At 36.9% G+C, this 16,269-nt stretch overlaps 1 protein-coding gene across 5 annotated transcripts in view; it reads right to left on the reverse strand.

The window, feature by feature from the left end:
- Window positions 1-586: 586 nt before the first annotated feature.
- Window positions 587-16,269, reverse strand: part of KCNIP4 (potassium voltage-gated channel interacting protein 4) — a gene marked incomplete at its 5' end in the record, with an annotated part of 1,129,227 nt that continues 1,113,544 nt past the window's right edge. For all 5 annotated transcript variants that reach the window (XM_080796874.1, XM_080796870.1, XM_080796873.1 and 2 more), the window contains 4 exons: window positions 587-2,067; window positions 3,622-3,684; window positions 4,328-4,432; window positions 6,537-6,644. In XM_080796874.1, the coding sequence (XP_080653000.1) occupies window positions 2,020-2,067; window positions 3,622-3,684; window positions 4,328-4,432; window positions 6,537-6,644 (324 nt within the window). In that variant the 3' untranslated portion in view covers window positions 587-2,019. The remainder of the gene's footprint in view (window positions 2,068-3,621; window positions 3,685-4,327; window positions 4,433-6,536; window positions 6,645-16,269) is intronic.

Raw genomic sequence — 16,269 nt, forward strand, 5'->3', positions numbered from 1 at the left:
AATAAGAGTGAGAAAGAGAAAACAGGAATAAGACTTTCCATCCTAAGGGAAAGAAGGGAGGCCCTAGGGATATGAGTAGCCACACCAGATGCAAAGCAGACTTACTTTTGGAGGGATGGAGATTAGGGGAGCAGCCATATTATATCTCTGTTTGGGGGAGCAGCCATATTATATCTCAGCACCACTGAAGAACACTTTTGCTCCATCCCTCAAATACGTGGTGTGATCTCTTTGCAATTCTCGTTGCAGATACAGTCTCACAGCTGGAATTTAAAAGAGTACAAATAATTTCTGAAGAGTCCTAATTGCAGAAATGCCTGTTCATCCCTCAGAGCTCTTGTCCTTCCTGGTCTCCTCTCTGGGATATTCTTTTCTTGGGTCTCTACTCACCTGTCACATCCTTAGATCATATTACGCTAAAACGTGTACCTGCCCATGGGTGTTGCTTTTACTCTTCTTCAGTGTACTTAGCGCCACCATAAGGCAAAGATACGTACAATCCTCCAATGCCATAAGAAAAACACAGCATTTTTAATTTAGTATTTATAAAATTTGTTGAAATAAATGCCTATAACATAGACCAGTAGAGTTATAAACATTTTATTTGCTTTTATTTTTTTGAAATACAAAATGTGCACATTGAGTTTACACAAACACGCGATGGCAAATTTCAGTGTACATGTATTGTACTACTCTTAATTTCTACACTGGTGATAGCAGGGCAGCTTTCAACATCCTATCTCTACACCAGAATAGATACCTGATTTATTGTTGCAAAAACAGTTGCAGATTTCCTCCTACTGTAGCCTCTTGTTCTTTATGAGAGTTCTGCAAAACAGGGAGGGTGTTTGTATCCATAGTAGTGTTGTGGCAACTTTACAATTTTGGCTTATGATCAGCAAAAAGAATCTGAATTGTTGGAGTTCTATGATGAGCAAAATCATAATACAGTCCACGTGAATTGCTTAGCATTTATTTTCATTTTCAGTGAAGTTTTGGTATGGTAGTTCTGGATAGAATGGACTCACTGATGGGTTTCAAAGTGAATTCTGCTTTCTCTCTGTTCCCTGTAGGCATTGGGGTAGTCCAGATCTCTTTGGCCCAGAATGGCGTGTAAAACAAAGGTACCTTGAAGGAGTCAAAGGAAAGGGGATGGAATAGGCCTTCAATGCTGTTAGGAATTACTTGGCATTAAGTATTACCATGTACCAGAGGGCAGATATCTTGACCCTTTGCATATGCCTATGAACATCTTTGCTTTGTTCCACACCTTCTGGGACCTCCACTTAATGACACAATAGAAAACAGTCAACCTGTAGAATTGGACAAATCCAAAATTATATACATCATGTAGGCCTTGGCTATAATATGTATTATGAAAAATTAAGAAATGCTTATTAAATAAGCTTTATTAGGCATATGCTGACATCTGGTGATGAACTAATTTGTTTCATGTTATAAAAAATGCCAGATAAATGAATATCTTTAACAGAAGGCAGCAAATCCATAGAAACTGGGACTGTGTATTTGTTTTTTAATTATAGTAATCTTGTTTACTTAGTGTATAAATGGAATTACAGCATACAAACATGAAAATTAATTTCTGGAAATTAAATGCAGATGCCAATATTTTAGAAAACCATTTAAAATCCTGGGGCTGAATACATCCGGTTGAGTAGCAAAAACCACTGATATTTTAAAATCACTGATAATGTGAAAGCTCAATAATCCCATGGCTAAAGAATCAATAAAACTATATGCCAGATTCTATTACTTTGGAATAGTCACAGGGTATGAAATGACTTAGAACATCCCATGAACTCAGTGGCATTATGAAAAGGATGCAAATTTGTAACTGGAAAACTCAAATCTTTTGGGAATTGCTTTATATTAAAACAAAGCTTGTTTGCATAATATGCCTCAGTGTAAAGCTGAGCAGTCTATGCTAAGAGTGGTAGCTCCAACTTTAAGTGTGGTAGAATAGTTCACATTTGTCTGATCGAGGATGCTTTTGACAAGTTAAATCACATTTTCAAAGAGCTGCATGGAGCGCATTATGTTTTCATCCTGTAAGGGAGAAGCACAGTGGGATTAAATTAAGTATCTCTGCAAGGAAAAGTACACTGTTTTGCCTTTAAGTACTGCCTCCCCCATACTGCTTAAGCCAAAAGCTCAAATACTATGTGTTTGCAAATATAAATACCATCCTTTCCATTTTCCATAGAGATAAGTATGGAGAGCACATTTTACGTTTTGTTGAGTCTTCAGGCTTTAAATATTTCATTTGAATCTTACTTCTGTTAATAGAGAATATTTCTCAAATTGGAATGCCAGAATGGACACTAGAGAGGCACTGAGGGTAGGACCAAAAATAAGTGAGCAAAAGCAAATTTTGGAATTCCAGGTAGATCGTAGGCCAAGTCACAGAGACTTAGAAGAAGGAAACTGAAGAAGAAAGTAAGAAAGAAACTTCTTCCTACTGAAGACGGAAACAGGGTTTGTGTGTGAGCTAAGAGCCAACTCCATTCAGGATTGGAGTTTGGGGGTTTGGGAGACCTGTCTATAGTCCTTTCACCTCTCTCTCTGGGTCTGTTAGGGCTAAATCTCTAGGGCCTTTAGGAGCCTTTAAAAATTGCCAGAGAAGGGATTGTTTGAGAGCCACCTTTGGCCAGTGGCTGTGTTCAATTTAGCATATTCCTTAGAAACCAGGGGATAAACTCTGGGCATTATAGGGGCACTTGGAGATTGTGAATGGCACTTGGTGAGCTGCTTATAGTAATGGTAAATAGTAGCTGACCTTGTGCTGACTTCCGGGGCTAGAAGCCAAGGAACAGCCCCAGCAGACTGATGGCACCAATTTAATGCTCTTAAAGACCACCATGTCAAAATATGAGTTGGGAAGCAAGCAGACACCAAGAAAGGGAAAGTAAGTGTATCAATTTGAAAATAAAAAAAGCTAAAGTATCAACAAACCTCATTGTCTCTATATTTATTTTAAAGTATTTATTCTTAATTCTTAATCTTAGTAATTCTTAATGCTCCACCCATGCATCAAGTCAAATAATCATAGATAAGCTAAAACCGGTCTCCCACCAGATGATGGAAAACCACTTTGGATTCCCCCTCTGAATTTTCCACTCTATTTTTTATCACTGAAGACCATTACTGGTTCAGCCAAAAAGCCATTTCTGGTGCTCATACATTAAAGCAATGTGTTTTCCGCAGAAATTGGATGCACACTTGGCCTGTGATGTATACTTTGCTGTACTGGAATTCTCAGTCTATGGAGATAATATGTTATATGCTCAGTGTGGAAAAAGAGCAGTTTGAATTTCATATATGTTTTAACCCTCAGTGATAAATACTCTCTAAAGGATTTAGGAAAGAAAAATGCAGTGTATGTGTAACATTGTATATTTAGGGGTTTCTGCTTTCCTCAGGGTAGGCACTCTTTAAATGTAAATTATTGAATTATAAATTGATGCCGGTTTTCAGAGTGGTAGGCTTCTCTGAGCTGTGTACAAGTGGTAAGGTTAGGTCAGCTTTGTATTTTGCTCAGTTCATGGTGGCTAGCTGACTCTACTTAGTCTGGCTATTATGAAAGCAAAAGAGATTACTTACTTTTTGGCAGCTTTCAATGAACTCATCTATGGTAACAACTCCATCTTTATTTTTGTCCATTTTCTGTTCAGGAAGAAAAGAACAAAAAACTTTATTCAGACTTCTCCCTGGATACCCTCCCTTGATAACCTCCCTTGATACCCTCACAGCTGAAGCTGTTGAAGAGTCCACCAGCCTCTTTTCGTAGGGAAGAACTGCTTCAGAGCATGAGCTAGTCCTTTCTTAGTGATAAGAATCCTAGGGCCAACTGCTGTTAGGCTGTTCCCTTTTCAGTACAATGTGGCCGACCGCTAGAATTGCTGCCCTAGATAAAATCTGGCTCACTAGCTAGGACAGTTCAGGCAGTTCGTGGACACTTTCAGAGCCTTGGTTTTCTCATCTATAAATTGAGACTAAAAAGGATTTATAACCATAAGGATTCTTCTGAGAATTTATTGAAAACAAACATAAAAACATGCAAAATAGCAATTTCTTAGTGTTCTGTTTAGGATATAGTGAATGTTCAATAACTGTAGTTAATCAGTATTCTAATAAATTCAACCAAAATTACAAAATTAGCATGATGGTTAATATTCTATTGTTTTATCCCTTTCAGTAAGAGTTTTTTTTTTTTCTTTTGCATTCTTTTGAATTATTGTGATACTTTGCAAGCATTAGGACATTTACTCTTTTTCACTCTGTCTCTGACTTCTACTTGCATCCCTACCTGGAAAAATGTTTCGACGTGTTGTCTAGGAGCATCTTCCTTGAGGACAGGATATGTGCATTTACCCATCATATCGTATATTGCTTTCATTATATCAAGCATTTCCTGAAAAGTAAAAGGTGCTCACATGAGGCTGCTTGCACTGAATGAAGAAACCACTCTGACAGATTATTCCTATTCTGTTTCGAATTTTTTTTTTTCCATGAAGTGCCTTTTGGTTGTTCCGGAGGAAAAGCCAACAGTTTCGTGCCTTAAAAGCAGCAGGGTCAGAATGTAAGAATTAATTCTGATCTTGATTTCAAAATGAAGTAAATTTCTACATATACAAGATGATCAAGAAAGGAATGTTCTGGTTTAGTGTTTAGATTTCCATAGACTTCCTATAGACTTACCTTGTTTTATTGAGTTACATATTATATATTTTATATGTTGACTATCAGTTTCCTTTTACTGAGAATGAACTCCATATCATGAGCATTATGCTAAGCTAACTGATAGGTTTCAAAGCTTATTAGGATTTTCCTTGTTTTTTCCTACTATGTCTTTAAATTAAGAAATTACACATGTAGGGGCGCCTGGGTGGCTCAGTGGGTTAAAGCCGCTGCCTTCGGCTCAGGTCATGATCCCGGCGTCCTGGGATCAAGCCCCGCATCGGGCTCTCTGCTCAGCAGGGAGCCTGCTTCCTCCCTTCTCTCTCTGCCTGCCTCTCTGCCTACTTGTGATCTGTCAAATAAATAAATAAAATCTTTAAAAAAAAAAAAAAAAGAAATTACACATGTAGTTTAGTCAAAATAGTATGTATGACTCTGGGAAATCCCTTGAAATTTCATTAGTTTTTAAATTAAAATATAATCTAGCTTTTGACTTGTCATTTCCAATCTTAGTAAAAATAATATCTAATTACTCAGACATGCAGGTTTATTGTTTCACATTTGTTTCCTTCATATTGAAATTTCCATATAAAAGTCTAGATTAAATTGGTAATACAGATGTAATATTACATTTACTTTTTAGAGTATTCAATTGTTATTATTGATAAAGTAGTTTATAATTTATACTTCATAAGTAAAACATTTTAAGATGTTTTGAGTTTAGGTAAGTAGCAAGAATTTTGTCTGACTTAAGCAGAATTCATGAGATGTGTTACATGTAAGATCAGCATGTTTGTGTTAAACATAGAGATAGAAAGGGATCGAAGGGCCAAGAGGTACCTAATATTTTCAAGGCATCCAGCTACTAAATATTTACTGTATTACTGTACACCAGTTACAAGAGGCACTAGCTGTTCAGAATATGCTCAATATGCAGAAGCACTTAATATTCATGAGGTCTTACTTCAGCCATCCGTTGGTGAGAAATATTCTGGCCCCATTTATCTCCTGCTCAAAAAACACAAAACCTATGGCCTTCGATCAGGCTAACTATCACACTCTACCTGTGGTCAGATACACTTGTCCCTGTGTCTCTCTCAGTAAGGTCAGGTCATTGACCCAGGGTCCCTTTTGTTTGAGGGGCCTCATGCTCAAATCAACTTCAGGAAAAGCAAGTGAGTCAGTGAGAAGGGACGTTATGAACATTGAGCATCCCCCAGGATTCATGTAATGTCTTTCAACCTCATTTGGATCCTATCCTAAATTTGTTACCTTACCCCATCCCTTTTTCCTTCTCACTGTGTTTTATACTAGTTTAATAAACCATTGATAGGAGTTTCTTAATTTGGTCTGTGGGCCTTTTTTCTTGGATAGCCTGGCTGACAGTGTTTGGGGGCCCCACCACTCCCTTCAGGTTAAATTCTACACAATACAGGTAATTGCAGTCTCGGTAATTTTAAAATTGTATCTTTTTCCATGTTATATTGGGAGAAAAAAGATCACAGGCCAAATATTTGAGCGTGATATGTATACATTTTCTTCCTGATTCCAGCCACAGCCTTTATCCAATTTACAGTATTTATTTGAATGCCATTAGGAAACAGGGATTCAATCCTTATGTGTTTTATATTTACTTTGAAGATATATGTACCATAAACTATTCCTACCCATTGCAAGTTTTTTATTAGAGTATTTCACCACCACCACCATGTAAAATACTTCAGATTTCCTAAAAACACAATTTTCAAATTAATAATTTCAATTGTTTAACATCTAAAGTTAGAAAAGAAAAATGGAAACAGTCCAAAGGAGAGTTGTGTTGGTGTGCCATTTCTTACTTCTTTAGTGATGTAGCCATCTTTATTTATGTCATACAAATTAAATGCCCAGTTGAGTTTTTCTTGAACTGTCCCCCGGAGCAAAATGGAAAGACCCTTGATGAAATCCTAAAAAGACATAAAAGCATAATTTGATATGACATTTCTTAAAAATAAAAAAAACACTGACTATGATAAAAGTCTTTCTCAAATGATGGAAGCAAGGGTTACAGCCCTCTGGATTTTTTTATCATTATTTATCAAGATAATGTGTTCTTGGTCTTCTGTTTCTTAGAGTTCGCCATGGGCATAAACCACTCCTTAGCTTTAATGTTCTCATCTTTGATTTGGGAACTGTGATTTAAATCACCTGTGAAACTGGAAATGTTATGAGGACAGACACCCAAACAGCAAGATGCATGCTCTAAGTGGTACTGGTTTTCTATCACAACTGCAAACAATTTCTTTTACGGAAAAGAATCTAACACTGTACCTCATGAAATACAAGCACATACATAGCTTATTTCCCATGAAAAAAGATCTGCTGGTCTGTCTTTAAGATATGGGTCAACTCTGTTACTTAGAAATCAAGTTATAACACACATGGGGGCAGTGGTCAAGAGCATGGAGCTGGAAACCAGACTGCCTGACCTCAAATTCCACTTATGTTTCTTGATAGCTTTGTGTCCTCTGACCATTTAACCTCCCTTTGCCTCAGTTTGCATATCTGTAGAATGGGGATTATAATACCTACTTCTTAAAGTTTTTTTGAGGATTAAAATAGTAAAGCTATAACAAAGTCTAGCAAAGGCATTGGTTCTGTATTTACCAAGTAAACGAAGCCCTTAGCTGGTATCATGGTTAGGCTGGTTTGATTGAACTTGTTCAAATTCTTATATATTTGTTGTCATGTGGAGCAGAGCTACCATCACAAAGTGGTGATTCTGAGCTTACACAGATCTTCTAATCCACTCGTAGATGGGAATGGAAGAGCCCAAGGGGCAGGTAGCAGTGGCCTTCTGGGTGAATTTGCATTTTCTTTCTACATTTCTATATTCTATCATCTTATAGTTGTTTTCCTGTCCCAGTTTATTAATTTTAATGATTTTTTAAAACTTTGTAGTGTAGGTAACATTCACATAGTTCAAAATTTAACAATATGTAAGAGGTTTGGTGAAAAATTTTCCATTCCTGGACGCCAGCTACCCTTTTACTTTCTCCTTGGGCAGCTTGCATTAGTAGCTTCCTGGATTACTTCCAAGGAGTTTTTGTGCATATGTAAGTATGAGGCATATTTATTTATATGTATTCCACATCCCTTCACACAAGTAGTCTGACAGGCTGTTCTGTACCTTTATTCCCCGCCCCCCAACCCTTAACAATCTTAGGAATAATTCAGTCTTTTTCACAGTTGCATAATTACATATGAATGTACCATAGTTTATTTAACCACTCTTCCATTGACAAGAATTGAAAGATTTCCAATCTTATTTAAAACAATTTTACAAAGAGTGACCTTATATGTACATAAGTCATACTCGAGCAAAAATATCTGTAGAATAAATGCTTAGATGTGAGATTACTGGGTTAAAGCATTTGAACATCTGTTTGTAAATTTTAAAATTACTTCCAAATTGCACCCAAATTCCCCTCTCAAAATCTATATGAGAGTATTTTTATGTATAAGAATATTATAGCTTGTCAATACTATATAGTATCAAACTGCAATGTTTTTCAATTTTATGGAAAACTATTTCTCAGATTACTTACATTTGTATCCCAAATAAATTTGAACATATTTTTTTCAAATGTCTCAATTTATAGAAACTCTTCACATATTAGTGAAATTATCCCTTGTCTGGGATATGTATTCAAGTGTTGTTTCCTGGTTTGTCATTGCTTTTGATTTTTCTTATATTTATTTTTGAAAGGTAGGGTTTTTTTTATTTTTTTATTTGTCAGTCTTTTTTTTTTTTTTTAAAGATTTTTATTTATTTATTTGACAGAGAGAGATCACAAGGAGGCAGAGAGGCAGGCAGAGAGAGAGAGGAGGAAGCAGGCTCCCTGCTGAGCAGAGAGCCTGATGCGGAACTCGATCCCAGGTTCCTGAGATCATGACCTGAGCCGAAGGCAGAGGCTTAACCCACTGAGCCACCCAGGCGCCCATGTCAGTCTTTTAATATATGTCTTTTGGTTTATGTCATATTGAAAAGGTCTTCCCAATTTGAAGTTATAGACAGGTATTCCCATACTTCTTCCTACCACTTCTGAAGTTTACCTTTTTGACATTCAAATCCTTATTCTGCTTGGAATTTATCCAATTTTTTAGATAGTTTTTAGATAGTTGTCTGGTTTCACGTTATTATTAACTACTGATTTGAGATTAAGATTTATCATATCCTTAAATCTTTTATGTATTTGTCTATATTCCTGAAGTTTCTATTTTATTTCATTAGTAAATCCGTTTATTACCTCTATTACATTGGTTCAATTATGAAAGCATTTTAGTAATTTTAACAGCTGTTAGGGCTATTTCCTCCTGGTCGATCTTCTTTTTCAACTTTTTTCTCTATTTTTTTTCCTTGCTTTAATATTCCACATGAATTTTGAATAACCTGTCAGGGTCTTTATAGGATTTGAGGTAAATTTACAGATCAACTTTGGCAGAATTGACAACTGCATGCTGTTGAGTCTTCCTAATCAAGACTATGAGAGACCTTGCCCTTGTGCAAGTCATTTTTGTCACTGAACCTATCAGTGTTCTGCTGCTGTAACAAATTACTACAACTTTAGTGACTCAAAATAATACATGTTTATTATCTTATAGTTTTGCAGGTGAGAAGTCTGAAATGGATTTCACTGGGCTGGATTGAAATGGGAGAGCACTGGGGATATAGAGGGAGAATTTGCTCACTTGTCTTTTTTTTAGCTTTTAGAGGCCACTTGCGTTGTTTGGCTTAAGACCCCTTTCTCCATCTCCGGAGCACATCACTTTAGTCTCTGCTCCCATTGTCATATCTTTCTCTTCTTACTCTGATCTTCCTGTTCCCTTTTATAAGGACCCCTGTGATTACATTAGAGCCACTTAGGTAATCCAGGATGATCTCCCCATCACACCTGCAAAACTCCTTCTACCATGAAAGGTAACATATTCACAAGTTCCAGAAATTAGGATGCAGATGCTTTTGGTTTTGTTTGGATATACAAAAGCTATTGACTTCTGTATAATTGTGTATGCTGCCAACTAAGTATTTCTGTTATTTATTATAGTTTTTCCATTGAGCCTCCTGGGTTTTTCATGGATGCAATCATATTAGCTGCAAATGGAGTTAATTTTACTTATTCTTTCTAATTTTTATATTTTTAATTACCTTCTTTTTTTCTAACTGTAGTGAATAATATATACAAGACAATATTATATAATAATAATAGCCATCCTTATTTTGTTACTGAATTTAATAATACTGTTTCTAGTGTTTCTACTTTAAGCATGAGAGTGACTTTAATTATGCTAAGAAGGTATACAATTCTCATTTTATTAAAAAAATTGATCAAGAATAACCACTGACTGAGTTTCTTGCAGAAATGGAAAAGCTGATTCACAAATTCATATGGAATTGCAAAGGGCCCCAAATAGCCAAAACAATATGGAAAAGAAAAACAAAATTAGAGAGCTCAAACTCCACTTTCGAAACTCACTACAAATCTACAGTGCCACACTGGCGTAAGAAAAGACATATAGACCAGTGCAATATCATCGAGAATGTGGAAATAAACATCTGTGACCATTGATTTTCAACAAGGGTGCCAAGACCATGCAATGGGGAAAAAGACATGTTTTCAACAAATCCTGCTGTGACAACCAGATAACCATAACCTACTTCCCATCTTTATTCAGGGAAAAATGTAAAGTGAGAGAAAAAGAGAACTCAAGAGAAGGCCGCAAACAATTGTAGCGTTTGGTAGGCAGAGAGAAAGGAAGCTGGCAAGGGATCTTGAAAATAAGTTGCTAAGGAAGTATGAGAGGTCACGTGAGGAGTTCATTTTCCTAGAAAAGGATGGTTCATGGTGATACAAGACAAATGATACAAGGGAATGAGAAGTGTTCATTAAATCAGCAACATGAAGGTCAGCAGTGACTGATGTGAGAACTTTCCATGCAGTAGAAGAAGCAAACAGTGATGGAGACTATGTAGCAAACTCATGACTCCCGGCTGGCCACGATGATATAGAGATGGCTACCTCTGAAGAGGAATATGGGATCACAGGAGAGATTTTTGAAGATGAGCACTTTCATTACTGGAGGGAGCAATCTATGAAGAGAAGATTACTAAAGTGTGTGTGTGTGTGTGTGGGAGGGAGGGAGGGAGTGCAAGAGAGGAGCTTATTGTTCTGAGAAGGTGGGAGGGATCCAAGTGCAGGTGGAGGGTCTGAGCCGTGGAAGGAGGAGGTGCGTTTCCTCAGTTAACACGGAAACAGGAGAACAGGCTGTGGATGCCAGCAGCTGATAAGAGCGGGAAGATAAGTGAGTCCCCACGTGGCAGCTTCAATGGGTGTCATCTGCTTGGGAGTGAAGGATGTGGCAGAAAGGGCAAGAATCGAAGGTTAAAGGAAAGAAGTAGGCAGCCCTGGTACTAGATAATCAGGTGACTTGCGCAAATTACCCAAAGATGGATATCCCTCAAAATAATCTGTGCTATCTCCTGGAAAGTTGTTATAATATATATAAATCTGAAATATATAACACACCGTAATCAAGAATTAAGGTGCAATGTACCACTGGCAAACTATAAGCTCTGGCTTTTTAGAAGGCCCAAAATAGTCACTGCCGAGTATGGGAAGGTAGGTTTGTCAGAGAAAGATTGCCGGACAGTTTTAAAAGGCCAGATGAGGTTGACGGTTATCAATATAAACCTTATCTGTTGCTTCAAATCAAGAAGTAATAGTCATACGCTCTTAACTGAAAAGGGGGGCTGGATATAAGGTCTTTGAAGACATGCTTAGAGCAGTGGTTCTCAAAACTTAGCTTGCCACATGATCCCCCGGAGGGCCTGCTAGAACGCAGGTCGCTGCGTCCCACCCTCCAGATTCTGATTCATTAGGTCTAGGTCGGGGTGTAAGAATATATATTTCTAGCAAATTCTAGGGGGATACTGATACTGTTGGTCCAGGAATCACACTTTGAGAACCACTGGACTACAGAAATCATCAGTGGCATTGGTCCTATCACCAAACAGCAGATTAGAGTAACTTTTAAAGTCACATGTGGACTTTTGTTGGTTGCCTTCCTACTAAGCTCTCACTAATTTCCATTTGGTGCTTCATCCAGTTCTGCAGAAGTGCTCTCCACCTCTGGCTCTAGTTGATAGAGCTGTGACCAGAGCAAATCAAGAGGTACATATTATCCCTTTGGTCAAGGCATTTGGATCTGTGGTTGGCATACAACTAAACCCAGTCCATGTCTGCTCAACATGTATAGTTGAGCTTGGAGACAAATTGCTGCTGGCATCATTTTGTGACCGTGGGAGAGCTCACCCTTAGTTGTAGCCATCCATATCTCTGGACTTTTTCTTTCTGTGAGCCAATAAAGTCATCATATTGTTTTTTGTTAGTATGTGACTTTCTATTATTTGCAAACAAAAATATCCTGATTTACAAGCTGGCAGCTGATTTACACCTTAAGTACTATGTATCCCAAAACTACTTCCATTAAAAGATCGCTACGGACCTTGGGTACCGTCTACCTTGTAATATACCATCTTGCAGGATGATATCAATAAACAGTTACTTCAAAAGAAGAATGGTTCCTTACTTGTGGGAAAGGAACATGAGAAACTCAGTGTATCTTATGTGGTTTTTGCTCCATGCTTTTCTGAATGGTAACTGAAATCTATCAAACAGGAGTCACAAGGCTAAAAAACAAACAAACAAACAAAAAAACCCTCTCAGAGTACTTTGCATAATTACCTTTTATCTGTGAAAGAAGGTTGCATGTGTTCCCTAATGCACAAAAATGACGGGTACTGAATTCTGGTTTTCATTCTCTTATGATCAAAGCAAAAGAAGAAGGCATAAAGATTTGACTTAATAATATCCCATCCTTGATCAGTTGTGACCTTGTAGATATCTATCAGATTTTTGCTTAGTGCCTTAGTTCTGGTTGCTATGACAGGGACATTAGTCTTCCTCTGTCAGAGGAGTTCATCAAAAGGACATGACCACTGGCTGACCTACAAGCTGGCCCAGGCAATCTGAGGCTCTTAACCCTCTCCTGTCCTTGGAATGTATCGTCTGCACACCATGTCTGGACAAGGAATCACTTCAAGGATGTAGCCTTGAGAAATTAAGGTCTTGCTGAAACCAACTGGACTGGTATGTGACTGAATCCCATTAAGGCCTCCATACATTTTTTAAGATTCTTGTGGGCAGTACAGAGATTTACTTGTCTTGCAGTTGCCCAGACAAGCCTCATAGGTAAGTTCCCTTACTGATTACACCTGCTACCTGCCACTCTGGAGTGGCCTGCCTCTTCCTTTAGTCTCTCCTCACTCTCTGTGTGTAGGGGGCCAGTTTGGAATTTCACCAGAGGAACTACTGAGGTTGCAAACCAACATCCTGCCTCCCTACCTGTCACTCAGAATATCATGGCTTATAATCATGTTCTTGGGGATGATTACCACAAGCAGTGCTGTTTATAGTTGGGAAAACAACAATAAGTGACTTACCAATGGTAAGAAATATTAATTTGCTAATCAGTGACAGATTTGGTATGAAAAATCATGCATGTGTTTGGTATATTTCTTACTTTATGCTTGCTTATGTATTTTTATGAAAATTTTAAAGGTGGTTCATTTTCTCTGGTATGACCTCCCTGATTAGAGTTAAACTTCCACAGTAGTTGAGCCTCCTTTTTAAAGTATTTGAAAGATACAATTTCAAGTAGTACCTGAAGATTGCATCAGGTATTAATATGTCTAAAAAATAATAAGGAAATTTTCTAAGATTTGTGGCCTGATTTTATCATGTAGGAGGGATAATATACTTACCTCATTTGATCTATCATATGGTCTATTTAGGTGATTTCGTGTCTTAAAAGGTGATGATAGACATGTTAAGTTAGAGGAAACTTCTTTGGCTCCAGAGGCCATTAAACATTAATAAATTTTTAAACAAAAATGATATAAATACATAAATGTATATAAAAATATGCTTGATTTACATAAAAAATTACAGAAAGCGATACTGAAGAAATTGCAATCGCACATAATCCTATCACTTATGCAAAATGAAATCTTACCTATTTTTTAAGCATACTATATTTATAGTAAAGGTCTTATATGTATGTATAATAATGTATATTTCACTTAAAATAACAAGCATTTTCCCATTTCACTGAAAAGTCATTGTGACATCATTTAAATAACTACATATTAGGTTGAACCTTACGATATTGCTGATTTTTTTTTTTAAGTGAGTTCCACTCCTAGCATGGAGTCCAATGTGGGGCTTCAAGTCATAATCCTGAGATTCAAAACCTGAGTTGAGATCAAGAGTCAGATGCTCAACCAACTGAGCCACCCAGGTGTCCCAAATTGCTGATTTTTTTTTATTATATTTGTTAAGAATAGTAATTTCATGTGGTTTAATCTAATGATACTATCACAGTGGTTTTTGAGCACTTTGGATCTCAAACCACAATAATTACATTTTAAATGGTAATCTAGAACATACACACACACAGATATACACCGGAAAGTCATTATTTCTCTTCTATTAATTTTTTAAACATTCTTTTTTAAAAATCTTATTTTATTTTTTCAATGTTCCAAGATTCATTGTTTATGTACCACACCCAGTGCTCCCTGAAATACATACCCTCCTTAATACCCACCACCAGACTCACCCATTCTTGTCATTAATCTCTAAATTAATTTTACCACCTACTAATGATTTTAATTAGAGTTTGAAACACTGCTTTGTCATATTGATATATTGTAATTTACTTAACCATACTTCCTATTGGTGGCTTTGTAAGTGAATTAAAATTTTTTTTCTTTATTATAAGTGATACTGTGTAAACATTGTTCTCTGTTTCCCATCATTTTGACTTATTTCCTTAGGAAAGGAGTAGAAATCCTAGGTCCTGGGAACACTGAAATTTAATAGTAATAATGACTACAGTTTATGGATGTTTGTGGGGCATGTGTTAGGCAATTTCTGTGTGTTATTTCATGTCGGCCTCATGCAACCATAGGGAGTAGGTATTGCTGTCTTTATATTATAAAGAGATGCTCAGAGAAAACAAGTGACCAACTCAAGGCATAAGTCAGTGAGGAGGGAGCTAAAAAATCAAACCCAGACCTCTGGACTCAAAGCCCAGGCCTCATTTTGACTAGAATTGAAGCAATGGGCTGTGGCTATACAGAACAGTATGAAATGAACACAGGCCAAATCTCTTTTCTTGCTACTACTGTAGGATATAATTGTGGGGTGATGTGTAATAGTAACTCAGAGTGATTTGCAGTTCATTTTCTTCCTCATAACACTTGTAGAATATTAGGAATGCCAGGAATTAATAATTCTTGCTATAAAATTGCTTCATAAATGAATTAGAAAATAGCCCTAGCTTCTTAAATACAAGTGTGTCAGTATGTAAATATATGTGTGACTATGAAAGCTTTAAGAAGATCAGCTAAGAAGCCCAAGAGTTATATGTCCAGCAACAGTGAGACTGACAGAGATCAACTCTCTGAGACTGATGAGATGTTAACCAGGGTCACCAATATTAACTGAGCATTTTCTATGTGCCATGCAATTTTCAAGACTCTTTAAACCCATCATTTAATCATACAACAAATTTATGAGGTATCATGATTATTTCCAGTTTACATTGAAGAAATTCAAGCACATAGAGAATGAGAACCTGCCCCAGGCATCAGAGCTAGAAGTGGTAGAATCTAGATTTGAATCCTGTGTCTGACTGACAAGCATGTGGTTTTTTAGATGAGATTTCTGGAGCTTCCCTAGAGGCTGGATGTTAATGTTGGAGATTAATTCAGGCCTGGGGCAGGGAAGATGGAAGATGAGCCTGGAGCATCTTGTAGTGCCAGAAAATAAGAGTGTGATGAAAAAACACAACAAAAGAGAAGAAACAAGCACAACGATAGGAGTATGTTGAAGGAACACAGTAGTCAACTTAAAAAGCTCCCAGTTGCCAAGCTGTAACAATTTCAGTAACAAAATAAATAGGGGTTTATTGGATTATAATTCAAAAGAAAAAATAAATATCCATTAGTCCATACTGATATAAACATCTTATTAAAAAATCCATAAATGGAGGAGAAGAGACAAATATCCCAGGCAGAAGAATTCCAAGTAAATTACATAAATTATATTCTACTCTCAAGAAGGTGGAATGTAACTCCCCCACCCTAAAGTATGGGCTGTGCATAATAACTTTCTTCCAAAGAGTATGGTTTGGAAAGAGGGAAAGAAGAGTAGCTTTACAGTAGAGGAATGACCAACCCCACTTCTAATAAGTGACAACCATACCTCTTGTTGATAAAATGTACTTGGAACTTTAATTCATTGGCCTTTCTCCTGAGAACAATTATGAGGAAAAAAAATCAAGCAAATATGACATTGTACAAAACACCTGACCCATACTCCTCAAAATTGACAAGGTCATCACAAATAAGGAATATTTGAAGAACTGCACATCTGAGAGGAGCCTAAGGAGACCTAGTGGCTAAAT

The sequence above is a fragment of the Martes martes genome, assembly GCF_963455335.1.
Source record: "Martes martes genome assembly, chromosome: 2".
In the NCBI taxonomy this organism is placed as follows: domain Eukaryota; kingdom Metazoa; phylum Chordata; class Mammalia; order Carnivora; family Mustelidae; genus Martes; species Martes martes.